Source organism: Castor canadensis, chromosome 7 (genome assembly GCF_047511655.1).
Source record: "Castor canadensis chromosome 7, mCasCan1.hap1v2, whole genome shotgun sequence".
Classification (NCBI taxonomy): Eukaryota; Metazoa; Chordata; class Mammalia; order Rodentia; family Castoridae; genus Castor; species Castor canadensis.
The window spans coordinates 145326661-145351972 of NC_133392.1; the positions used below are offsets into that span (position 1 = coordinate 145326661).

Genomic DNA, 25312 nt, shown 5'->3' on the forward strand with positions numbered 1-25312 from the left:
CTGGAGCCCCTAACTGTGCTTATTCATAGCCGTTTCCTCCCCTGATTGCCGAAAATGTTACTGATCCTCCCCAGCTCGCTACACCGGCCCGGAACACGGCGAGCGACGGCTGCGGGACCGGGGCGCGCGCGGCCCCTCCCTCCCCGCGGGGCGGCCCCGGGTGAATCCCGGCAGGTGGCCCGCGGTTCCGCCTCCTGCTGGCCGCCGCCAGCGCCACCTGCCCGGGCGGCGGGGACCTGCGCCGGGGCCACACGGCCCCCGAGGGGCCGAGATGTCGGGGGCCGGCCGGTGGGCGCCCCTGATCCTGTGTCTGTTGCAGGCCGCCCCAGGTAAGGGACGCGGGGACGCGGGGCGCGGGGCGCGCGGGGGGCGCGGGGCTCCCTCGGACCCGGGCTCCCGGAGCGCCGAGGGCCCAGCGGCGGCCAGCGGACCCTGCCACCCGCCGCGGGTTTGCCGCGTCCCAGCCCCGAGCTGCCCCGAGGGAGAAACTCCCTTCCGGGAACCGGAACGAGGGGGTCCAGTTTCCTAACTCCCGTTGTGCGGTGCCAGGTGGCGGTTGAGAAGGCTCGCATTGCATTGATTGATAAAGTGCTTTTTAAGGTTTCCCAAAGCGCTGTGTCCGCGCAGGACCCTCACGGGTAGGTGACATGCCCTGCCACCCCCCTGCTATGGATGTGGGTGTCACAGGCCCCACCTAGGCCCGGGGATGGAGTTCTGGCTGAGCCCAAGCCTTGCTCTGTGACAAGCTGCCTTTTGTCTGAGCCCCCTGGGAAACGAGGCACAGAATAGCTTGGGCTATTGGACTCTCCATCTCCTCTCAGTTAATGTAACATTTGTCTTTGAGGGTGGTGTCCCTTCTGTGAAGGGGAATGAATGACACCTGCCCCATGGGGTGGTTTGTCCTAAAGATTGAATGAGCTTCTGCATAGAAAAATGCTGAATCAGGGCCCAGCACCCTTTGGCTTTACTAGCTGTGACTTTTCCAGTGTGGCCAAGTGCAAACTTGGGCTTGCCCTCTCCTGGGTTACCTCACAAGTAAGTGGCTTGTGGACAGACTGGCTTCCTGTTGGATACCTCCCAGGCAGTCCAGGGATTGGGAGTGGTGACCACATCTTGATGATACAGTTCAGGCTCAAGGACACAGAGCAGTGGAAGCAGGTGCCCCCACTTGGGTACAAAATGTCAGGGATGGCAGCCCTGGCTGGGGGCTGAGCTGAAAGCCAGCAGCAGAATTGGGCCCTCCCTCCCTGGTGACATTCTGCTAAGTGTGTGGACGTCTTGACTTCATTTTAACCCTTGCCGTCACACACTGTGACCTGTGTGACACTTCAAGGCTCAACATTCTCCATGGGCCCATGTGCTCCTATGGGTGGGAAATGGACCTAGGTTTCCTTTTGAGTCCTCTGGCACACCATGGTCCTCGGGTACTGAGGACAATAGTGATAAGTAGACAGAAGAATCAGGCCACAAGAGAGCCAAGTAGGGTCAAGACCTCACATAGTGCAGCTGAGTAGGCCTGGGTTCAAATCCTGATTCTAGGACTTATTAGCCGAGAGCACCTTGGTTTTCCCACCTACAATGGGATGATCGTAATTAGAACAATGAGGTGGTGGGGACTAAAAGAGAAAATGCAGATAACATGTTGGGTACAGCCTGGCTCATAGTTAGAACACAGTTCCTATAGCTACTATTATTCTTTCCACCGTCATCATAACCACTACTTCCTCTTAGAGATGTCAAGGAGGACTTCCTGGAGGAAGTGACATTTGAATCAAGTCTTTCAAATGTTGTATGGTAAACACCAGGTAATCTATGATACCTGTTGTCCAAAGGCATCAGAATACAGCAGTCTGACAAGCCTGTGAAGGAGCTGTTAGGGAGATGCCTGCCACTGGGCAGGCCCTCGTACCCCGATAAGGAGAGTGGACTTTACTCTGAGGACAAGGGAAGGGCGTGAAACTAGAGAATGGTGTAATCTGATGCATTTTAGAAGATGAGGGTTTGCAGTGAGAAGGAAGGGAAGGTAGGCAGAAACCAGTAAAGATGATCAGAGAAAGTCTTACCAAGAGAACTTAAAGGAATGTGACAGCATGTGCAAAGGCCCCGAGTGGGTGGCAGGGCAGGGGGGCCCCAAGAAAAGCCAAAGTCCGCATGGCTGGGAGAGGGAGCGAGGTGGGGAGAGGAGTGGGTGGCATTGGGTAATTCCTTGGAGGTGACAGTGAAGACTTCAGAGATTAGCCAGAGTGAGATGGCTGGAAGCTTCGAGAAAATTTTAAATAGAAGAAAGATGCACTCTTTCATTTTAGCCCTTGCTGTTGTGTGGAGGTGGACTTGGGGACAAGGTGTTATGAGAGCCCCCAGACAAACTAGAGTTCAGTAGGAGACCACTAGCAGCCCCATCCCCTCAGGTCCTGCAGAGGAGGTGGCTGTGGGTGATGACAGTGTGTCTTGCATGGAATATTTCTTTTACCTGGTGGACAGCCTAAAGTCTAATTGTCCAGCCCTTAGCCAGAGGTCCCTCATGGAGGAAATTTGTTTATATTGGCAGGCATCCTTGTGGCTCTTGTCTGACCCATGTCCAGTTTATGCCCTCCTGACCATCGTCCTGGCACTGAGCTCTGGCCTTGTGTTCTCTACAGTGTCCTGGGGAGAATCCAGCCAGGGGCAGCCCCTGGATCTTCGATGGAAAGCATGAACTCAGTTCACCACTACAGTGGGAAATAAGATCCAGGATTCATTACTCACAGATCCTGGACAGAAAGGGTGCAGCAAGGTAGGAGGGCAGTCCTCAAAGCCCAGGCCAGGCGAGGCAGGAGTGCAGAGCCAGGCAGAGAGAGAGAAGCAATACACCTATATCTAGGGTGCTACTCGGCTAGGGGCCACTAAGGGTCATGGACAAATACCTGAATGGTAGTTAAGTGGTTAAATAAGAAATCCCCAAGCAAGCAGGAGCCTGTCTGGTAGGTGGAAAGATGCCTCGAAGGTCTTATCCCTGGGGCCATTTGGGTCAGTTCTGCTTTTAGTGCCTGGGCAGCAACCTTTGCTGCGTCCTTCCTGTTCTTCTACACTGGCGGCAGAGAGACCAGTTAGGAAGCCTTTAAGTAATCCAACAAATATTCACTCAACAAATATTTATTGTACATCTACTGTGTGCCAGAGGCCATCCCACACTAGCGCTAGGGACATGCTGAGAGCCCCTCCTCCTTGAGACCCTCTGGGCCACTGCCTCCTGGTATCCAGGGGAGGAAGCAAGGCCATTAAGTTGCTCCCGTTCCTTAGGGTGACCTGCTTGAAGCTTCAGGTGCCAGAGCGGACAGAGCCTCCTCTCATGGCACAGATGGGAAGCCGAGGCTAGTATAGGGGAAGGAGTCACAGCACAGCCAGTCAGTGGTTGCTGTTTTGGCGGATGTGGCGTGCAACTGGTGCCTGTTGTGCCGTTCTTTAGTTCTGAATGCCAAGACCAGCTGAAGACTTCATGACCTCTTTCTCTCCACAGGAAGTCCCCATCTTGCTCCTCCCCTGAATGTGACACTGCTGTCTCAGAACTTCAGTGTGTACCTGACGTGGCTCCCTGGGCTTGGCAGCCTCCAGAATGTGACCTATTTCGTGTCCTATCAAGGGTAAACGGGGAGCCTCTGGGCTGGTGGGGTGGAGACAGGTCTCCCTGGCCAGCATATAGAGAAGGCATGTGGCAGCGAAGTGGAGAGTGGCTTTTGATATAGGTTGGAGGTGGTGGGAACATGTTGAAGACTGCCAGGGATGGGACGGATCTTTGGGAAAGTTGGAGTGGGCTTGGGGGGAGTTGTGAGGGCCAGGGGATGCAGAGCTTGAGTGCCCAGATGAGGTACTGAGCGTTGCTCCAGCTGGTTAGTGAGGGCGAATGTATGGCCAACGGGCTGATCCCGCCTCCTGCAGAGCCTGGGAGTTGAGGCATCCTTAGATAACCACACTTCCCCATGGAGCTAGGCAGAGCCCTGGGGGTCCTTCCCATGTTGGAAGCCCAGGCAGTCATAATCCAGAGGAGTCTGAGCACTGAAGCAGACACTATCTGTGGACATCGATGGCAATGGCGAGGAGTTCTTGAGTAGAACAGCAAGAGGGTAGAGGCCTTTTCAGTGAATGGTGACGCATATCACATAGCTGCACATGTCTGCATCATTTTTAACATACATAAAACATCAGCAAGTTCATACTTCCACTCCAATCCAGTTCCTTAGGACTTCTACTTCATCTCGTCTATGTTACATCTGTATTTTCTTTCTTTTACAATGAAAACGCTAGTTCTCAAAGACTGGGATGATAGAATTACAGTAACATCATTACACATTTTCATTATCCCAAAATATGCATAATAGCCTCTTATAGATTAGTTGTTCTTATGCCAGAGGAGTTTTTCTTTTTTATTCAAAATCCAGTAATTTTACTAGATTATGTGTTAGTTGTTATCAGAACCACTGAAGCTCCAGGAAGGAGCTCTCCAAAAGGAAGGAGGCTTCCACCTGGCCTTTGGGTACTGAGTTCATGATGGTGTTGCAAAAAAAAGAATTTTAGGACATATTCAGGTAGAGACCAAGAAAGCTTATTAATAAGGCAAAGCAAAGAAAGGACAGTTGCCAGCCCAAACCTGGGTGTGTGCAATAGGGGCACCCACATTGGAAATATTTATGAGAAAAAGTGGGTTGGAGATTGGCTCAGCTTCACTCTAGGACAAGTGCTTCCCTTTGTTTTTATACTTGATTTATTTAGTCATTCTTGGGCCAAGGGATATCAAGGTTGGTCTGTTTACTAAATTGGGGGCATTTCAACACTGACGTTTGAGCATCCTTTTAAACAAAGGATGGGTCCCTTCAAGACAGGTGTCCATCCCAGAGATAAATATTTTCCTTTTTAAACACTTTTTGAGCCCAGAGGAGTCATTCTTCCAGGTGTTTTTCTTTAAGAAGGACAAGTGTCTTTCTTTAAGATATCCTGTGCAGTTTTTACACCACATTTAATACTTGGGCAAGTGGACAAGGTCAGAGGGAAAGAGCTGCTCTTTTTTTTTCCCCTAAATATTGCAGTTTATTGGGAGAGTGTAAGGTTTTTAAAGCAAAGACGAGAGTGCCTGTGTGCTTTTAATCCAGCTATTCATGAATACAGCACTGCTCTCTGAATTCCTGGCTCCCGTTTCCCATGCCTTGTCTTCCCTGATCCATTGATGTTGGTCACTTTTTCTGGGTTGATATTTTGTATTCTCTCGTAGATGTGGGTATAGCTCAGTGATAAAGCACTTTCCTAACATGTGCAAGAGTCTAGGTTCGATTCTCAGCACCACAAACAAACCGAAGGGGAAAAAAGCTTCAAAGCAAACACTCTTAATACATATTTCCAAGTCTTCTTGATTTCGGTGTTTATTCTGTTCCCTTGCTCTGACTTTCTTCTTCAGGGACTCATAGCCATGTGTTGGATTTTCTTGTTTCAGTATTTGTCTTTTTCTCTCAAATCCCATATATTTTTGTTTGTTGTTTGCTTTGCCATTCTCTAAATGGAAAAGATTTCACTGTTGATTTTTTAAAATTCTGTGTCTTCCATGGTGAAGATTGTTCTGCACCTCATTTATAGTTCCTCCTGTTTACTTTAATGGTTGGAATATGAAATGTCCCCCTCAGGCTTGTGTGGTAAACACTTGGCCCCTGTCTGATGGCACTATTTAAGAAGCTTCTGGAAATTTCAGGAGGTGGGGCATAGCTGAAGGAAATAAGCCCCTGGGAGCAGACCCTTGGGAATATCTTGTCCCTGGCTCCTTCCTGTCCCCTCCCTGCTTTCTGTCTTCAATAACAGTAAAGAAGCTTCTTAGCACACACTCCTGCCACCACGATCCTTTGCCTCACAATGCACCGAACCCTCTGAAAATGGGGACTGCAATAAATCCTTCCTCCCGTTTGTTTGTGTGGGGGATTTCATCATAGCAATGTTGAGCTCATTAACCAACAGTTATGGTTCTTTTTCCTCAATATTTAGTCCATTCTAGTTTGTAACTGAGAATGGCTATTTTTTATATCCTTTCCAAATTCATTTTTCTGTTAAAATTAACTTGAGTTAAAATTTACATGGACCAAAATGCTCCCATTTTCGTCTTGTGTGATGAGTTTTGACAAGTGTATATACCCCTGGAACCGCCACCACAGTCAAGACATAAGACATTTCCATTACCCCCCAAAGTCTCTTGGGCCACTTTGCATTTGCACCTCCCCCATCTGCTTTCTGACACTACAGACTGACTTCAAGTGTTCCAGAAGCTCACATAAATGGATTTGCATGGTATACACTCTCTTTGTGTCTGGCTTCTTTTGCTCAGCGCATTTCTGGAATACACCCACATGGTTACATACATTTGTAGTGCATTTCTTTTTCTTACTGAATGGCATCCATTGTATGGCAACACTACTACGTGTTTATCTGCTTCCTGTCAGTGGACTGTTCTGTGTGTGGTGTGTGCATTCGTTTGCTAAGGCTGCCACAAGCTCTATCCTCTAGACGCTGAAGAATCATGTCCCTCTAATATGCAAAATACATTCACCCCCAACCCCAACAGCCCATTCCAGTGTCTACTCAGAGTCCAAAGTCCCATGTAAATATTATCTAAAGGAAATGTAGGTGTGACTTGAGGCAATGACTCATCCCAAGGCAAAAATTACTCTCTGCCAGTGGACCTATTGAAATAAGTTATGTGGTTCTAAAATAAAATGGTGTAGGATAGACAATTCCCATTCCAAAAGGGAAAAGTAGGAAAGAGTGATAGGTCCCAGGCAAATCCAAAGTCTGGCAAGTCAAATTCTACTAATCCTTGTGCCTGGTGTGGTGGTCCAGTCCTGAAATGCCAGTACTTTGGGAGGCTGAGGCTGAGGATTGCAAGTTTGAGGCCAGCCTGGGCAATGTAGTGAGACCCTGTCTCTCAAACAAACAAACAAATGAACAAAAAGGAATAGTCCTCTTTTGCTCAATGCTCTGCTTCCTGGGCCCATTTGGTGACCACCTTTGCCCTGCAGGGCAGCCCTGTCCCTGAGATCCTGGGTAGCCGCAGGGCCTCTGGAACTGAGAGGAGACAGCCTTGCCCCAGGCCTTGGGCGGCAGTGATAGCCCTGCTGATCTACGCATCACCTTCGGGTCCTTACCTTTTCTTGAAGGATAATGCGTGTGCACAGCCATGTTGTGCCCTCTGGCAGCCTTGCTTCCTTTTTTCTAGTCTGTGTCTCTTCAGTCAACACTGGCAGCATCTCTGCTGTGTAACCCCATCTTCATTCCTCATTTCTGCTGAGGTGGCCAGTCAGCAGAAATCATCTCTTTATCAGACGATCGCACAGCCACAACTTAGGCATTCCCTCCAGAACACATTCTCATTCCTTCTCTCTGTCCTCCTTTTCTAGCTCTCAGATCTTCAAGTTCTGAAGACAATTCCTTCAATGCACCTCTTCTCTTGCATTTTACTGTAAGGAGTAAAGACAATCCAGGCCACACTTGCAACACTTTGCTTAGAAATCTCGAGCTAAATAGAAAAGTTCTCTCGTTTAACTTCTGCTTTCTACAAATGCTAGAACCCAGTTCAGCCAAGTTTGTTGCTATTTGTAACAAGGATTGCCTTTCCTCCAGTTGGCATAAGAAGTTCCCCTTTCCTCTGAGACTTTACCAGAACCATCTTTAACGTCTTCACTCCATCCAACAGGCTCTTTAATGCAATCTGGACTTTTCTAACCCGCACTTCAAAATTCTCCCAGCCTCTACCCACTACCTAGTTCCAAAGCCACCCAGACATTTTTACACATTCATTACATTAGCACCTCACTTCTGGAACCAAAATCAGCAGTAGTTTTCTAGGGCTCCCAGAACAATACTAGGTGGCTTAAACAGTAGAAATTTGTTTCATTGGCTTGCAGATGGATTTTTTTTTTTGGTCCTGGGGTTTGAATTCAGGCCCTTGCCATTGCTAGGCAAGCACCCTAGCACTTAAGCCACACTCCTCAGTCCTTTTTGCTTTTCTGATACGGTCTCACTTCTGCCTGGAGCTGGACTTGGACGGTGATTCTCCCATCTTCACCTTCCATGTAGCTGGTATTACAGGTACATATCACCATGCTCAGCCAGATGACCATCTTCTTTTTTTTGTCGGTACTGGGATTTGACCTCAGAGCCTTATGCTTGCTAGACAGGTGTTCTACCACTTGAGCCACTCTGCCAGCCCTTTTTTTAAGTTGGGTATTTTTGAGATAGGGTCTCACAAGTTATTTGCCTGGGTAGGCTTGTGCCATCCTCCTGATCTCTGCCTCCGGCTTGATGGCTGTGCTCTTGAAGTGTCCTTGCATGGCCTTTTCTCAGTGTGTGTCCTCCTGGTCTCCCATCCTCTCTTATAATGACACCAGTCTTACTGGATTAGGGTCCCATCCTTATGCCTTTATTTAACTTTAATTAAAGGTTCTGTCTCCATAGATGGTCACACTGGGAATTAGAACGTCAACATATGACTTAGGGGGACTCACCTCAGTCTAAACCAGGCCTACTATGAGTTAAGCTGATATGAAGACTCATGTGTAAGTCTGTGGGACTGGGGTTTGAACTCAGGGCTTTGCACTTGCAAAGCATGTGTTTTACAGCTTCAGCCACACCTCCAGTCCATTTTGCTCTGGTTATTTTTGGAGATGGGGGGGTGAGGGGTCTCACAAACTATTTGTCAGGGTTGGCCTCAAACCTTGATCCTCTCAGTCTCAGCCTCCCAAGTAGGTAGGATTACAGGTATGTGCCACAGGTACCCAGCTGTCATTTTTCTTGATTAAAGATATAGCAGTAGAATCTAGTCAATTTGGTAATTGAAAGAGTAAGGTTACAGGAAACAATGGAGCTTTTTTCCCATATCCCTGTGCCATTATTCATTCTCACCAACAACAAATGAGTGTTCTAGTTATCCCTGAGCTCATCAACACTCAGCATTGCCCGTCTTTTTCATTTCAACCACTCTGGTGAGTATGCAGTAGTATTTCCTCACTCATGGCTTTAGTTTGCATTCTCCAAACCATCGATGGTGTTGGGTGTCTTTATTTATTCGCCACTCATATATCTTCTTTTGCGAGGTGGCTTTCATATGTTGCCCATTTTGATTAGATAGTTTGTTTTCTTATCACTGATTTGTAAGAATTCTTTATCAATTCCAGATACCAGTCCTTTGTCAGTGGATACATTGCTTAATCTTGAGAAACACCTGGGAAGTGAGTAAAGCACACCTCTGGGTGTGTCTGTGAGGGTGTTTTCAGAGAGGACAAACTAAGGTGGGGGGGACCGCTCTGAATGGGGTGGCATCATCCCATAGGTGGAGGGCCCATTTGGAATAAAAGAAGAGGAAGGAGGAAGCCTGCTAGCACAGGCATTCTCTCTTTCTCCTCTCTCTCTCTCTCTCTCTCTCTCTCTCTCATTGCTTCCTGGTTTCTCTGCTCACACTCCCCACTGTGATGGCCTGACACCTTGAGCCACAACAAATCCTTTCTCCTTTCAATTGTTTCTCTTAGGTATTTATTTGGCCACAACAACAAAAAAAATCTGACTAACACAATTATGTATAATTTTTTCATAGTGGGTAGCCTTTTCATTTTCATCAGCCTTTTTCTGGGATTTTTTTTAAGAGAAAAAGTTTTACATTTGATAAAATCCAGTTTATTCATTATTATAGACCGAATCATAAGTTCCTGTGTTGAGATACTAACTCCCAATGTGCCTGTAATTTGGAGATAGGACCTTTAAAGAGGTAACTAAGGTTAAGTAAGGTCATAAGGATGGGGCCCTAATCCAGTAGGACTAGTGTCTTTATAAGAAAAGGAAGAACTACCAGGAGTGCACACCACACACACACACACACACACACACACAGCAAGAAGACAGCCACCTTCTCCTTGAGAGAGGCCTCAGAAGAAACCAAACCTGCCAGTGCTCAGTCTTGGCCCCAGATTCCTGCTATTTGAGCTCTGGAAGATATTAACACATTGGACTGTTTTTCTTTCCACAAATAGTGCCTAAGGACTATTTGTCTGACACAAGGTCATAAGGATTTTCTTCTATGCTTTTATAAAAGAAAAAAATTTTTAGTTTTTATGTTTCTGCTCCTTTTTTTTGAGGCACTGGGATTTGAACTCAGGGCCTCACACTTGCTAAGCAGGCACTCTACCAGTTGAGCCACTCCACCAGCACTTTCTGTTGCTATTTGATTTTTAAACTTTGCTTCCTTTCACCTTCAGTTTCTTTTCAGGCACTATCTCTTGTGTTCATTTGCTCTTGTATTCCTTCTAGTTTATTTTTCATTTCTGAAATTAGTTTTGGTTTGTTATTTTTGATTCTTCCCTATGTTCTGTCCCTTCTTTCTGACTTTCTCCAACTCTGTTTTCTGTTGGTTTTTCATGTCTTATATCATTTTAAATGTCATTTAGCCTAGTTTTGTTATAGCAGTAAGCAGTAAGTTATAGTTCTGATTTGTTTGTGGGTGTGTTTTTATGGTCTGCCTTTTTTCTGACTTTCTTAAGTTGACCACTAGTGTATTAACTTTTCTGGCCTTATTGTGTTTTTCTGGACAGGTCAAGCTCCTTCCCACTGCAGGACTTTTTTATTGCTCTTCCTTCCCCTGCACCTTCACCTGGCTCCCTCTTCCTCCCCCTCCTTGAGCAGGGGGGTGTCTCAGTTTCAACACCATCTTCCTGGCCTTTTTGGAGTCACCTTTTGAAAGCAGTCACTCTTGGGTTACCCCATTTTACCACTGAGCTTGCCAGCTCCTGGTTTTACCATGTTGGTGTGACTATTGTCTCTTGTCCCCTCCCATCAGATAGAAGTCTGGGGGTGGGGCCTTTGCCTGTCATGCGCTGCTGATCCACGAGTGCCTGGAATGATTCCTCCTTTGGCTTCAGTGTTCTCAAGGGGTTGGACTCATGGTCCTTCATGTTTTCCTCTGATGTCCACACAGGGCTGAACATGTTGCCTGGCATACAGTAGGTGGCCCACAAATGCCTGAATGAATAAACATATGGAAATGTTCACTAGTACTAGTGATAACAGCTACTACACAGCCCCATGAGGAAGGTATTGCAGATGGGAGACAGAGGCTGAGGGACAGTGACCTGCCTAAGGACCGGATCTAGTAGGAGACAGAGCCAGGACTCCAACCACATCTGTGTGGCTTCAGAGTTGTGCTCCAGGCCACACTGGTCTTATTCCATCTCAACCAGTGGCTTCCTGGCCACAAGTGCACAGATGGACCAATGGGCTGAATGGAGGCATGTGTGATCACGTGTTCTGAGAGGCTGAGTCCCTGGCCCACACTCTCCTGTCTTCCTCCTCAGCTCTTTCACCCCCAGACGGTGGCAAAAAGTGGAGAAGTGTGCAGGAACCAGGGCGCTGGTGTGTTCCCTGATGTGCCTGAAGAAACAGGACCTGTACAACAAATTCAAGGGACGTGTACAGGCAGTTTCTGGCAGTGCCAGGTCTCCTAAAGTGCAGTCCAAGTACTTCGATTACCTTTCTGAAGGTAGGTCTGTGGGGAAAGACTGAGTGGGAGGCTCTCCTTACCTGGGAAATTTAGTAGGGGGCACAGCCATCCTAATCATCTGTGTTAGTCAGGAGTCTCTAGAGAAACAGAACCAATAGACTCTTTGCAGTAATAACAGGAGACTTATTCAATTGGTTCACACTACCATAGAAGCTGGAAAGTTCCACACTGGCCAGGGAAACCAGTAGCTGCTCCCTCCAAGAAGCTGGAAGCTTCACAATGAGACAGGGACCAATTCAAGGCTGAAGGTCCCAAAAGTCCTCCAGAAGTCCACTGGTTCAAGTCCAAGTTCAAAGGCAGAGTTTGCAAAAAAATGCACCTGCTCAGAAAAGGAAAGTGAGAGCCAGAGAACATGTTTCCCTTTCTACTGTTTCATTACATCTGGGCTCAGCCTGCGGGATCTGCCACTACATTCAGGAGGGTCTCCCCGACACAGTGCACTGACTCACTCTGATCTCCGGAGACCACCCCACAGACACACCCAGAAGTGTGTCTCAGTGCAGTCAAGTTGACACTCAAAATTAGTCATCACCCCATCCGTCTCCCACTATCCCAAAGTAGGGCACACCTACCTGTCTGGGGAAACCCATCATGGGCCTTGGCTCTCCAACCAGCCTTGGTGAGGGCAAAATGTTTAAGAAGGGGAAGGGGAAAACCTGAATGGAAGATGGCAGGCAAAGTAGAGGAGGGAGAATTTGGGTGAGACGGGGCTGGATAGGTGGATGGATGGGCGAGGAGTATGGAGAAGGCATTGGAAGAAGCAATGAGAAATGGAGAGGAAGGAGGCTGGATGAAAGAAAGAAACGGGGCTGGGGTGTAGCTCAGTGGTACAGCATGTGCGTATCATATACGAGGCACTGGTTCAATCCCTAGGACCACAAAAAAGAAAAAATGAAAGGAAAGACAAAGTGTAGATGAGAGATGGGGGCAAGGAAGGTGGATTAGTCAAAGTTGTCCAAGGAAATCAAACCAACAGAATATGTGTAGTTATAATAAGAGGGGGTTTATTTGGGGAGGGGATCCCCCTGGCATCCACAGGAGCCCAGGGGTTCTTAGAAACTTTGTGTCCATGCACAGGGGTGGAGGATGAAATCAAAGAATGCTCTTAAACGTCTCCATGTGCGCTGGTGAGATGCAGGCTGATAAAACCAGTTAGCTACAAGGACCTGCTTCCTTTAGAGAAGGAAGGAAGTGACTCACAGGTGGAGCTAAGAAGCTCAAAGAGCAACACTGGGGCTGAGGAGTCTTCTGCCCAGGCCTTGAAACTAATGGAGTTGACTTGCTGGATTTTGAAACTGCTTTGGTTCATTTCACCTTCTATGGCCTTGTTTGAAGTAGAACGTCCATCACTGTATCCTGTGACAGTCCCGCAGCTTTATATAGGGAGTGCTTCAGTTTCACTGGACCATAAATTTGTGTCCCCCAGAGTCTGATTGGATTTTATCCAGAGTCTCACCTGAATCTGATTTAGATATTGTCGATGTGATGAGATTTGGAATTTGAGCTGTAATGAGATGATCTTGGGGAACCTTGGGATGGGTGGATGCAGTTTGCATTTGAGAGCTTGTTTGGAGGTTCTAGGAGGAGAGCGCAGCTACTCGTATACCCTTGACCGAAGAACGGTCCTCCTCTATCGGGGATGGTCGTCCTCTTCCACCAAGCGCGCAGCTTCGGGAGGGACGCACATGGAGTGGTGAGGGAGGAAGGGGACACCCGCCTGGCCAGCCAGATCAGCTGAATCAACCCTGGTGATCAGTGGGGTGACAGATGTCGCAGCCAGATCGCCCTCACATCTTGTAGTTTGCATTTGAAAGGGACATGAATTTGAGGCCAGGGCAGGAAAGACCATGGTAGGCAGAATGACTCTCCAAAGATATTCTGCCCTCATCTCTGGGACCTGTGAATATGTCAGATGTCTGAACTCCATGGCCAGGGGAATTTTAATGAAGGTTCTGGGCCTTAGAATAGTGAGAGTATTCTGGATTCACCAGATAGGCCTAAGCCAGTCCCAAAATCCTTGGAGGCGAGAACTTCCTGCAGCTGCAGGCAGAAGAGATGCAGAAGGGATTTGGGAAGACTTACAGTGTGAAGAGGATTTGATGGTGCCATTTGTGCTTTGAACATATGGCAGCACAAAGAGAAATACAGCAACTGAGAGGATCCTAGCTAACAAGACAAGCAGCAAGGAAACAGGGACCTCAGCCCAACAACGCAAGCCAGGTTGGAAGCATATTCTGTCCAGAAGGTCCAAGACAAGAGGCCCACTTGAGCCCATTGAACTTGTGACATAGAGGACTGTGAGATAGCTCATATGTACTGGTTTGTTTGTGTGAGCCCAGATTAGCCTGGAACTCGAGATCTTCCTGCCTCAACCTCCCAGGTGCTGGGATTGCAGGCATGCATCACCACACCTGGCTTCATTTGTACCATTTTAAGCCACTGTTTGTGGTCATTTGTTACAGCAACGACAGGAAACTAATTCAGATGGGTAAGATTCTGATAGGCCAGTGTCATGTGAAGGATATCCAAGTGGAAGGGACAGTGCCACAGGTCACCTGTGAGCTTAGCCAGGGCATTTCAGCCCTCTATGCCTCAGATTTCCTTTCTATAAAATGAGAATTTCAATCCCTTCCTCCCAGGGTCAGTATGAGACTTCAACAAAATAGCTGTAAGATTCTCGGGGCACAACAGGTGTTTGGAAAATGCTAGTGTTGCTTTTCCCTTTCCAAGAGAGCTCTCTGGGCTGGATGGTGGCTGTCCTCAACCCCCAGGGTGCTGACAGGTCCCATTCTGTTTCTGCCAGTGGAGCCAGCTCCACCCATCCTCGTGGTCACCCAGATGGAGAAGATCCTTGGTGTCAATCCCACCTATCAGCTGCCCCCATGCATGCCCCCGCTGGACCTGAAGTATGAGGTGGAATTCTGGAAGGAGGGCACTGGAAACAAGGTGACAAGTCTCTTTCCTGCCCCCAGGCTCCTCCCCTCCTCCCTACAACTCCACCAAACCCCAGCACTCTTCACCTTCCCCCTGCACTCTGCATACCTCCTCCAGGAAGCCTGCTGCAGACCCAACACCAGGCAGTCAGCGCCTGATGGTGTGCAGTGCGATTGCCTGTGGCTCATCCCTGCACTCCACCAGAGACCAAGCACAGGGCACCCTGCCTTTCGTGGGACAGTTGGCAGTCACACCATGGCTTTCTACCTATTTTTTTTAATTATTGTGAGCCCCTCCTTTTTTTCCAATAAAATTCGATTGGCGTATAATGGGCTGCAGGTGGCCGACTTGCCAGATCACCAGATTCATTACAGAATCCCCCAGAGCACAGATGAGCTTGAAAAAGCAAATGGAAAGAACCTAGAGATGACCACAAATGAGTCTTTGATGTTTGTCCTGTTTTCACTGTAGACCTGTGTATACCTGTATTTATCTACTTAGGGCAAAGGTTGGCAAAGTTTTTCTCTGCAGTGCCAGAAAAAGATATGTTTCGTTTTATGGACCATAGGATGTCAAGTGACTCGACTCTACAGCTGTGACACAAAAGGAACCACAGACAATATGGAAACGAGCGGGCACCACCAGTGAAATCAGGCCAGATTCCACCCAGGGCTGAAGCTTTCTGACCTGTGCTCCTGCTCAGTCTTCCATGAAAGCAGCATTCACACCCCTGATCCTAGGGATATCGGTCTAAATCCAGTGGGGCTCCTGCCTTCCAGAACCTCACAGATATATCAAAGCATCAGATATCCCATAAATATGTATAATCTTTATAAGTCAATTAAAAATCAATTTAAAAATAACTTTAGAAAGTACCTCACCAACATTCTAGACCAGTTTGGTCCAATAGAATTAAAATGTGAGCACGTAATTTAAACAACCCACATTAAATTACTTAAAAGGAACAGGGGACTTTAACTTTGATGATGTTTCATTCCAAACATTGTCATTTCAACATGGAACTCATATAAAAATTATTCAGATGTTTACCTCCTTTTTTCACTCAGTCTTTGGAAGGTAGCAAGCATTTTGTTCTAGTGCACAGCTCCACTTGGACCAGGAGCCACCTGTGGCCACCACCTGCTGTGTCACACAGGGTGCTGGACAGGTGACAGGTGACTAAGCCTGTAAGGACTCAATGGCCCTCATCCCCAATAGACTGGAGGCCCCCAAGTGGGAGGCCTGAGATTCTCCCTTCAAAGTGGGGACAATAGGCCATGGTAGGGCACATGCAAGAGTGACCCCCAAGTGGCAGGCTGCTTTTGGACCCTGGTCATCCCTCTTTCCAGATGTAGCCTAGAGGAAACCTGGTAGTGCTGGAAGGCACCACCTTGATGCTTGACCTCTGAAGTCAGAAAAGGAAAGAAAGTTCAGGGATCCCTGCCTACCCAGCCTGCCAGCCCTCCCCATCCTGGCCATGCAGGGTTCCACTCACCGCTGCTTCTTTCTCCAAACAGACCCTATTTCCTGCCACCCCCCATGGCCAGCCAGTCTACATCCCACTCCAACTGACCACCAGTGGACGCCACTGCCTCAGAGCCAGGACTGTCTACACTTTCATTTCCCCCAAGTACAGTGACTTCTCTAAGTCCAGCTGCCTGGTCCTGGAGGTCCCAGGTAGGTACAAAGTGGTGCTGCAGTGGTGACTTCCCTAGGGGCCTCAGGAGTTCTATGATGCAGTGATTAGAAGTATGAATTAGAGACAGGCTCACCTAGATGAAAACTCCAGCTCTGCCACACCACATTCACTGTGTGTCTTTGGGCAGCTTACATAACCTCTCTGAGTCTTGTTTTCCATAGTCTGCAAGATGGGCTTATTCTTCAAGGACTGACGAGGTGCCATTGTTATAGCTGTAGTCATCATTATCTTTCCTCCCTAGGGGCCAGCTGGGTGGTCCTGGTGCTGCCCTTGCTTCTGCCACTATTAGTAGTTGCCATGGGAGGTATGATCTGGAAGCGCCTCCAGGGGAACCCCTGGTTTCAGCCAGCGAGGATACCTCTGGCCCTGGTATGGCAAGTCCTGCAGTGGGGTATGCGGCAGGGGAGAGGGTGGGGTATCGGGAGGCAGGCAGTGGGGCTGAGTTTCAAGCTGATTGTGGAGACTGAAACACAGCTTATCTTTGTATCTGGATTTCCACCATTCACAATGCATTCTTTAGCAGGAATGAAATAGCAGTCCCATCAGAAGGACAGTGTCCTAAGTCCCTTCAGTTAAATCACTTCATCTCTGCTAAGGATTTATCACTTGCCCAGCCCTGGGGCCCTGGAGAGATGGCCAAGAAGGAGGAAGGCGGAAAGAGCCACATGGGGATCTTTGAAGGATGTCACATTTTAACACCTCTGGAGTGAGGGCCTGGCCACAGGGGAGCTCCCTAGCTACTGGGGGGGCGGTGGTTAGAGGCTTTGAAGATGGATTACCAGTATCCCCATATTTGTTGTGTCAGTGTGACAAGAGTACTTTCAAAGTTCCTGGTTCCAGGACCTGGGGGACGGGGGAGGCGGTGAAATCCAGCTGGTTGCCTGGGCAACAACCTTAGGTTGCCTGTTCATCCACACCAGCTGTGGCTGCCACACCCAGTGCCTACACTCTGGGGCTTTGCTCTCTTGGTGCCAAGTGCTAGCTGAGTATGACAGAGAGTTACATCCTTCAGCCATTTGGCAGAGGAGCTGGTGGAGGTGTGGCCCTCCTGGGTGGGGTAGCTTTAAAGTTTGTGTGTGCTCAGTGGCCCTCTGTGTCCCCAGTAGGATTAAGGTCCAGCTACCCTCATGTCATCTTGCTGGATTATACCCCATCACTGGCTACCCCCACTGCCATCTGCTTGCCCACTCCCTTCCCTGTGTTTTCTGGGAACACCTCCAAAAGAAACAAGTTACACTTGAACCCTGAGTCAGGTCTTTTTCCAGGGGGCCCCAGACTCAAACAGTCAAGCTCAGCAATACTGAAACATCTGTTCTTCCCTCCCCAAATCAGGACTTTTCTGGATACAGACATCCTTTGGCAACCTTTCGGCCCAGTAGACCACAGATCCTGGATGACTTGTTCCTCCATCCCCAAAAGAAACTGACCAGAAGAGTCAGGCCGGCCCCTCAAGTCAGGGCCCCCACCACCTTAGCAGCAGAATCAGAGGACAGTCTTGAAGACGAGGATGAGGACACAGATGACAGTGGCAGCTTCCAGCCCTACATTTTCCAGCCCCGCTTCCATGGACAGGAGCACCACTTAGCTGAGCACTCTGAGGCAGAGGAGTCTGGGGTCCACTCAGGGGGGATCTGGATGCCAACAGTCCCTGGAAAAGGCTCCTCTGCTTGGGATTCTTCAGATAGGAGCTGGCCCAGCACTGTGGACTCCTCACCCTGGGATCAGGCCAGACCCTCCAGCTATTTGACCAAGACGAGACCAGACCAAGGACCTGGTAGGGACAGGCATCAGAAGCCCTTCCCACAACTAGAGTCCTCTGAGGACTCAGACTCCCTGGAAGAGCCCCTGAAGGGTGACCTCTCCTGGTGGGCCACCTGGGGCTCCCCATCCCCGGGGCGGAATCTGGTTCCTGGGGAGCCCCCAGTTTCTCTTCAGACGTTTACCTTCTGCTGGGACAGTGGCCCAGAGGAAGAGGAAGGAGAAGAAGAGGAAGGACAGGAGGAGGAGGGGGAGGAGGAGGAGGGGGAGGAGGAAGAGGAAAATGAGGGTGAGAGAGGACCTGAGGACAGCCGTGCCACCAGCTGCCGAGCTGAGTACTTGCCAAGGACAGGGGTCAAGGGCAGGTTACTGGAGCATTACTTGGCCAGGTGAGCTGGCCCCACCTTCTCACCCCATCTGGTGCTGTCTGCCACCTGCCAGGCTTCCCAGGTACTCATGACACCATGGAGACTTGAGAGCCACACCCCTCACAGAGGTGGCAGAGGGTTCTGTGATCCCACCCAGAGGCCGTTTGTCATTTGGGTTGAGCAGCAAGGTGACACTGCCTCCTTTGACCCACCTGCTTTAGTGAACTGCAAGAAAGACATAGACAAGCCTGGGCCAAAGCAGAGGTTAGTTGAGTGTCCCCAGGATGACAGGTGAGGTCAGGTCCCTGCAGATGTGGAGCCTGATGCCCCCAAGGGGCCATCTGGGGAAGGGGGTCCCACAGAAGGTACATCCAGTGTGTCAAGGCCTCATACCTGCTGAACTCTCAGCCTCCTAATTGAGTGGTTGGAGGGGGTCCCTTGTGTGGCCCCCTATGAAGAAAGATCCAGTTGGCTGAGGGAGTTGGAGGGGAAGAGAAGGGAAGTTGTCCTTCAGATTCTGGTCTTCAAGGGTCATGGCATTGCAGTTTTTAAATACCAGACAGACCTGGGTTCAAATCCCAGCTCTGCCGTTTACTAGTTAAGCCATCCTTCCTCTCTGCCCCTTGGTTTCCTCACCTGTGGCTGCTACCTGGGTGTGATGAGATCCAAAGAGGTCTCAAGTGTGTGCGTGACACAGGGCCTGCCATGTCATTGGTGCTATCTGTGTGGTGACTGACAGGATCCCCCATCCACCCAGACTCCAAGGGCATCTCCCACCTGTTACTTGTTACTGGAAGCACCCATCTTTCAACCTTTCATCTTGGGGCTACCCCTTTCCTTCCACCCTCGCTGCCCCCACATCTCCTAGTCAGGGGACTGAGTTCAGATGACAGAGCCCAAACCAAAAGCACCTTGGTTCCTCTCCCTTGCTCAGCAGTGGGAGCTCTGCTTCTCACCCCCACATAGTTCACCCTCTCAGGGGCTGACTTATTGGGGTGGAGCCCCATAGGACAGGGATGACTTCCAGGCCTGGAATCCCTTTTGGATGATGCTTGGGATGCTTTGTTGACTGTTGTGGTCTTCAAGAAGTCCCAGTTTCCTCCCAGTTATAAGAAATCAGTGTCTTTTGGGAACAGGTGACTGTCCTTCCCTGGGTAGGGAGTGACACATCCTCAGTCCACCTGTACTGCCTGTACACTGGTAACCAAGGTTTTGTCTGTTTCATGGTGAGGAGCTGCACAAAGTTGGCTGTGTGGCCTGGGCCCTGCCCTGTCACCTGCCAGGATTTCACTCAACACTGTCACAGCCATTTTCCTTGGAGTCCTATGGGGTTTTTATTTTTTATTCTTTTTGAACTCAGGTCTTTGAGCTCCCAGAGGAGCCTCACTGTGCTCTGGTCTACATGCACTGGCCTTGCACGTGACACATATCAGGTGCTTCCACTGCTAAAGGAGTTAGGAGTCCTTTTTTATTTGAACACCTATCTTGTTTCAGATAAAGAGGCTGAGGTCCAGAGTAGCAAAACATTTGCCCAAGGCCACCCAGCAGTGCTACCTAATGACTTACTGTGTGTTCACCCGAGGGTGAACTTTGGTGTCTGCTCTGCCAGGCCAACCTCTGACCCCTTGGCCATGTCAACAAAGTCTGTAGGTCTCAGCCAGGATTTCCAAGGGTCACTAAGCTAGCAGGAGGTCTTGTCACTACCTCTGGGGCACACACACATTCATGCACAAGCATCTCCCCAAGGGTTTTTCCTGCAATGAGGTGTGCCCACATTGCTGAGCACAGAAGAACAAACTAAAACATGGCGCAGGGGAGGGGGTAGCTCAGGGAAGCTCCGGGAAGCACCCTGACCAAAGCGAATCTCATTTCTGGTACCCAGCTGCTTCATAGAATTACTTTTAAAAAAACTCAAGGCTATGGTCACCACAATGTTGACTTCTGCATGAGTGAAATACTTTATTTCTCTTCTTCAACCTTGGTATTTTTTACAAGAATTTTTCCCAAAGTTTAATTTTCAACATAGCCTGAACTTTTTAGTAATTTTAAATTTTTTTAAAAAGTGAGAATTATGAAGAAAGGCAGGGAAATCAATACAATAATTTGTCTTTGTGTGTGCTGGGCCCTTAACTGTTTTAAACCTCAGTATACAGCAGCTGGGAACTGTGGTGTGGGTGGGGCCACACCGGAAGGACACCTGGGGAAAGGGATCAGTGCTTTAGGCAATGGTCGCATGTGTAATTCTTTAGAGTACTCAGATTATATATTATTCTTATATATTTGTATTTACATCTAATTTTGCTCTATGTTTTATATCATATTTAAATAACACCCTAACCTCTGTTGGTATATTACCCCAAGCTTTAAATAAAGAGCTCTATTTTTACAGAAAAAGGTAAAATTGAACGCAAATGTGTACGTACATCTCTTTCAAAGGCCCCTCACCGCTCTGCTATTAAGACTACAGGGGTCTTGGTTTGGGTCCACAGAAGCAGACCTAGAGAGGTTTTGGGGTGTAACATGTCATATGATTCAGGTGACTGTGCAGGGGAGTGGGGGAAGTGAAGTAGGGAAGGGAAGGCAGCCAGTCAAGGTGTGAAATCACACAGGTCCCTCTCTGATATAGGGCACCGGGGCCTCGCATCCCCGGGGACCTTTGGAAACAAGTGTTGTACCCACTTCAAATTTCTTCCTCTGCCAGGGGCATTTGTCCCCGGAGAGGTATCAGTGCTGTGTAGGAGTCACCCACTGAGGCAGAGTTACAGATGCTTTCAATTAGAAGCTACCCTGTACCAGAAAGTTGGATGCAATGGGGCTGGGCTCGGGTCCCCAGTGTCGCCTGCTGCAGTGAGGCTGGGGTTTGCTCCCCACCCTGGCAGCTTACCCAGTGATGACCACAGTTCATGGAAACACACAGACCCACCTCTGTGTGGCTGGCCATGCAAACCTAAACCCTTTCCACCAGCTCTCTGTTGAGGAGCAACTTCCAGGGGACCCACACTGATATCCAGAACTGTGCCTGCTGTTGTCACCATTTACTGCTGCCAGGGTCTAGAGCAAGGTCCTAGACCAAAGCTGAGCTGATCCGACAAGTCCCTTTCCCTGGAATCCAGAAGTCTTCCTGGCTGGCTGGCTCCAACCTTCCCACCTGCTACAGCATGTACGTATTTCCCACCCTGAGGACAGAAGAGACCAGGGCAGGGCTGCCACACGAGTTGCCAAGATGAAAAATGATAAGCCCTGGTTTGGATCCATTCCTGAGGTCCAGCAACAACCCTGGCCCTGGCTTTCCTGCATCCGAGTTTAAAGCCAGGACTTCGATAACTTTTAACCAACTAGCCTTCCAATTCACAAAGAGATGGTGAATGCTGCCGCGTGTGGCCAGGTTCAGGTGTCTGTCCGCTTAACTGGATGTGAAGTAGTGCCTTTCCTGAAAGCAAGGCAGACCTTCCTTTCCTGGTGGCTTCCCCCTGCCCTCCTTTGCCAGATCACCTTCACAGCCAGTCTGCCTGTGTGCTGCCACCTTCTGGACAGCGGTGGGATGGCAGGGCTGCCTGTGTTACCCCGTGCTCAGGACTGGGGAAGGAAGGAGAGGGACTGGGTGGGTGGGTGGTACATCCAGACAACTCCTAGAGGAGGGACTGTTTTCCCTCCCGGCTCCAGCACCTGGCACAAGGTGGAAGTTTGGCACTGAATAAATGAGTGAAAGAAATAATGAGTGAATTGATGTCTGAGTCAGCGTCAGTAGGCGGCTGTCTGGCTGCCTTACACATAGTGTGACTGGAGATCCCAAATTCCTGTTGTAGGTGTGTGACTGTCCTCTGTCACCCAGCATCTGCTCTGAGGGGGATCAGTGTGCTCAGTGGAGCAGGGGAAGAAGTGGGACACAAAGCAGGACTTTAATCTCCTGACTGTGACTTGCTGTTCTGTAGTGTCTCATTGTCAAGGTCGTCTAGGACTTGGTCAATGGCTGTTTTTTGTCCCATTCTTCCTTGATCTCAGTCCTGTATGCACAAAGTGAGGCTACCGGGATGAGGGGTGGGGAGGGATTTTTTAGAAAAACAGAGAAGTTCTATCTACATTTAAGTAAGTGAGGCAGTTCCATGAGTCCATTACTCAAAGATACTGATTGGTGCCAGGACCCAGTCCAGCCCAGGGAGCCCCACCCTTTGGCATGGGATGACACAGACATGGAGGTATGACAGCATTTCATAAATTATCAGGAATTTTTTTTCCCTTACTACCTCTTTAGGTGAATTAGGAGGAGAAGTTGGGGTCCTTAAGTTAGAACCCTGTCTTGGTGAGCAAAACCATTAGTAGGTGATGGACCCCCCTCTCTGGGTGTTGGTGCCTCCAGGGTGAGGATAGTCCACTTGCTCCAAGCCTCAGTTTTCTTTGGCCATTAAATGGGCCAATTGGGAAGCCAGATTCCAGCAGGGGCTTGGAGTCCCCACACTCCATCTCTGAGCCCCAGGACACTTCATGGACTCCCCCCACCATCACAATAACTCTAACTTATCTGATCTGCATGAGGCAATGCAGTACTTCTACCCCTGAATTTGCCCTTGAAAACCACTGCCAAGTTCAGCTTCTAAGTGAACAAGTGGCACTGTTCTCATTGCGCCCCCCCCATCTGCACGCCCAGGGGTAGGTTTTTGCAAAGGTTCTTCATTTTATAACAGAGGGTGGTGCCTGCTGCATGAGACCTCCTCCTTAGAAACTGTCCAGAGATAGCAATGCAGCAACAGAGGGGTGGAGACTGTTATTTCCAATCGTGGAGGAGGAAGCGGGGGTGTGAGGGAGTTGAATGACCTACCCACAGTGGGGAAGTGCTGGAGCTAGGATTTGAACCTGGACTATCAGCCCAAAGTTCATGTTCCATTCACTTCCCCTGGCTCCAGTGGGTATATGGAGCTTCCCCAATCCTGGCCTGTGACACAATGTTCTCAGTGCTCTTCTGAAAGTGTGTCCTTACAAGCATTTACAATAAGCTTCTGCAACTCCAAACTGGAGAGCTAGAATTCTAAACTCCATCAGTAAGTCCTGCCTGGCATGAAATTGTGCTTGTATCAGTAACAATAGCCATGAAGGGAATTCTGGGATATCAGGGGAGGTTTCTGACTCCAAAGCAGTAAGAAAGCCCAGGCTATTCAAACTCCAAGGTTCTTGGAGGACTTCTAGACCATGCCTCCCCCCAACCCAGATCTCTTAACTTTGAGTGTGTAACGTTGTCAAGTGTGGGGCAGACCACAGAGTGGGAAGAGTTTTAAAGAGAGACTTGCCAGGCACCCATGCCTCACGCCTGCAATCCTAGCTACTCAGGAGGCAGAGATCAGGAGGATCAGAGTTCGAAGCCAGCCCGGGCAAATAGTTTTCAAGATCTTGAAAAATTCTTCACAAAAATAGGGCTGGTGGAGTGGCTCAAGGTGAAGGCCCTGAGTTCAAGCCCTAGTACCACAAAAAAAAATTAATAATAATAAAAATAAAAATAAAAAGTGAGACTCCGTTGTCTGAAGCTGTCAAGAGCATGGTTATCGTGGGAGGAGAACCATCCCAGCAGTCTCTGAAGAAGAGTTTGGAAAGGGACAGGAAAGGTGTTCCAGGAGGGGGTACAGCCCAGGGAAAGGTCCTTCTTGAAGTCCTAATTGTCCAGTAACCTTGAACTTCTTTAGTATAAATTAACATATTTCCATAAAACTCTTTTAAATGGAAGAAAATAAAAATCACCTATAATTCCACTACTACCCAGAGACAGCACCGTTAGTGTGTTCATATAACCCTTCAAGATTTTCTCCATGTGTGTAGGTATATGCTTTTGGGAGTTTGTTTTGTTTTGGTTTGGTTTTTGTAGAACTCAGGGCTTCACGCTTGCCAGGCAGCTATTTGAGCCATGCTCCCAGCCCTTTTTGCTTTTGCCTGCGGCTGGCCTAGACTACATAGTTGGGATCACAGGTATGTACTACACTCAGTTTATTGATTGAGATGGGGTCTCATTAACTTTTTGCTCAGGCCTCAAACCGCAATTTTCCCAATGTCTGCCTCCCAAGAAGCTGGGATTACAGGTCTAAGCCATTGCACCTAGCTAGGTCTTTTCTTTCTTTCTTTCTTTCTTTTGTGGCACTGGGGATTAAATGCAGGACCTTGAGCAAGATAAGCAAATGCTGTACCACTCAAGCTATGTCCCCAGCCCCCCATGCTTCCTTTCATTTGACAATATTCAGTGAATCTTCACCAGACCACAAGTCATTGTTCACCATCATTCTTTTGAAGGCTACATTTGTCTTGCTAAACCCTGTTGCTGGACATGAAGGGGGACCTTTCGCTCCTTTTCGCTCCCTCTCTCCCTCGCTCCCTCTCTCCCTCTCTCTTGGCTGTTAGGAAAGAATCTGGATGTTCCCAAGTTTAACAATCCAGGCTTCTTATTTCCCTAATGTCTACATAACCCCAGACTCTCATAGCTGATAGAAGTGAAGCTCTTCTGTCAGGTTCCTTCCTGCAGTGAGAACCCCCAGGAAGGCTTTCCTGTGTAGTCTGACAGGGTCGTAGCTCGTCCTCTTGGCCAACCACCTTGATCCAGAGCTGGGCTCCTTCTTAGCACTTTGTAACCTATATCTCCAGAGGTAGTCTCCCCTTACCACCTGGACTCAAACACCTATACCCCTCATGGTCCACTCAGGAGTCTTCCCAACCAAGGGACTTTAATATCAAGGAGTTGGTTATCCTGCTGATGGGAGAACTGAGAAGCCAGTCAGGTCTGGGAGGCAGCCAGAGATTCCCCACTGCAGGAAGCTGCTCTGTCCTTCCGCTACAGGAATGGGGGAGATGTAATCTGAGTCCAGGACTCCTCACCCAGGACCTGGAATTCAAAGCCCAGGGACAGAATAAGGAAGATGACAGAGCTTCCTGGCCGGAGGGGCCTCTAATAGGCGCGATGGCCCCAGAAGAGGCTCAATCACTGCCACAGGAAGTGATAAGGTGTTAAATACCTGATTCTCCAGC

The 25312-nt window shown here is 48.9% G+C and overlaps 1 protein-coding gene across 3 annotated transcripts; it reads left to right on the plus strand.

Moving 5' to 3' along the window:
* The first annotated feature begins 209 nt into the window (after positions 1 to 209).
* On the plus strand, positions 210 to 20723 carry Ifnlr1 (interferon lambda receptor 1). Of its 3 annotated transcripts, XM_074080984.1 has the most exons (8): positions 233 to 329; positions 2549 to 2773; positions 3497 to 3620; positions 11349 to 11533; positions 14358 to 14500; positions 16006 to 16165; positions 16429 to 16556; positions 17520 to 20723. In XM_074080984.1, the coding sequence occupies exons 4-8, from the start codon at positions 11419 to 11421 to the stop codon at positions 18336 to 18338; spliced, it is 1365 nt and encodes a 454-aa protein (XP_073937085.1). In that variant the 5' UTR covers positions 233 to 329; positions 2549 to 2773; positions 3497 to 3620; positions 11349 to 11418; the 3' UTR covers positions 18339 to 20723. The 3 variants fall into 3 exon arrangements, with proteins under 3 accessions (XP_020009396.2, XP_073937086.1, XP_073937085.1); XM_020153807.2 differs by lacking the exon at positions 2549 to 2773 and having other exon boundaries at positions 210 to 329; XM_074080985.1 differs by lacking the exons at positions 2549 to 2773; positions 16429 to 16556 and having other exon boundaries at positions 210 to 329; positions 17520 to 17707.
* The last annotated feature ends 4589 nt before the right edge of the window (positions 20724 to 25312 follow it).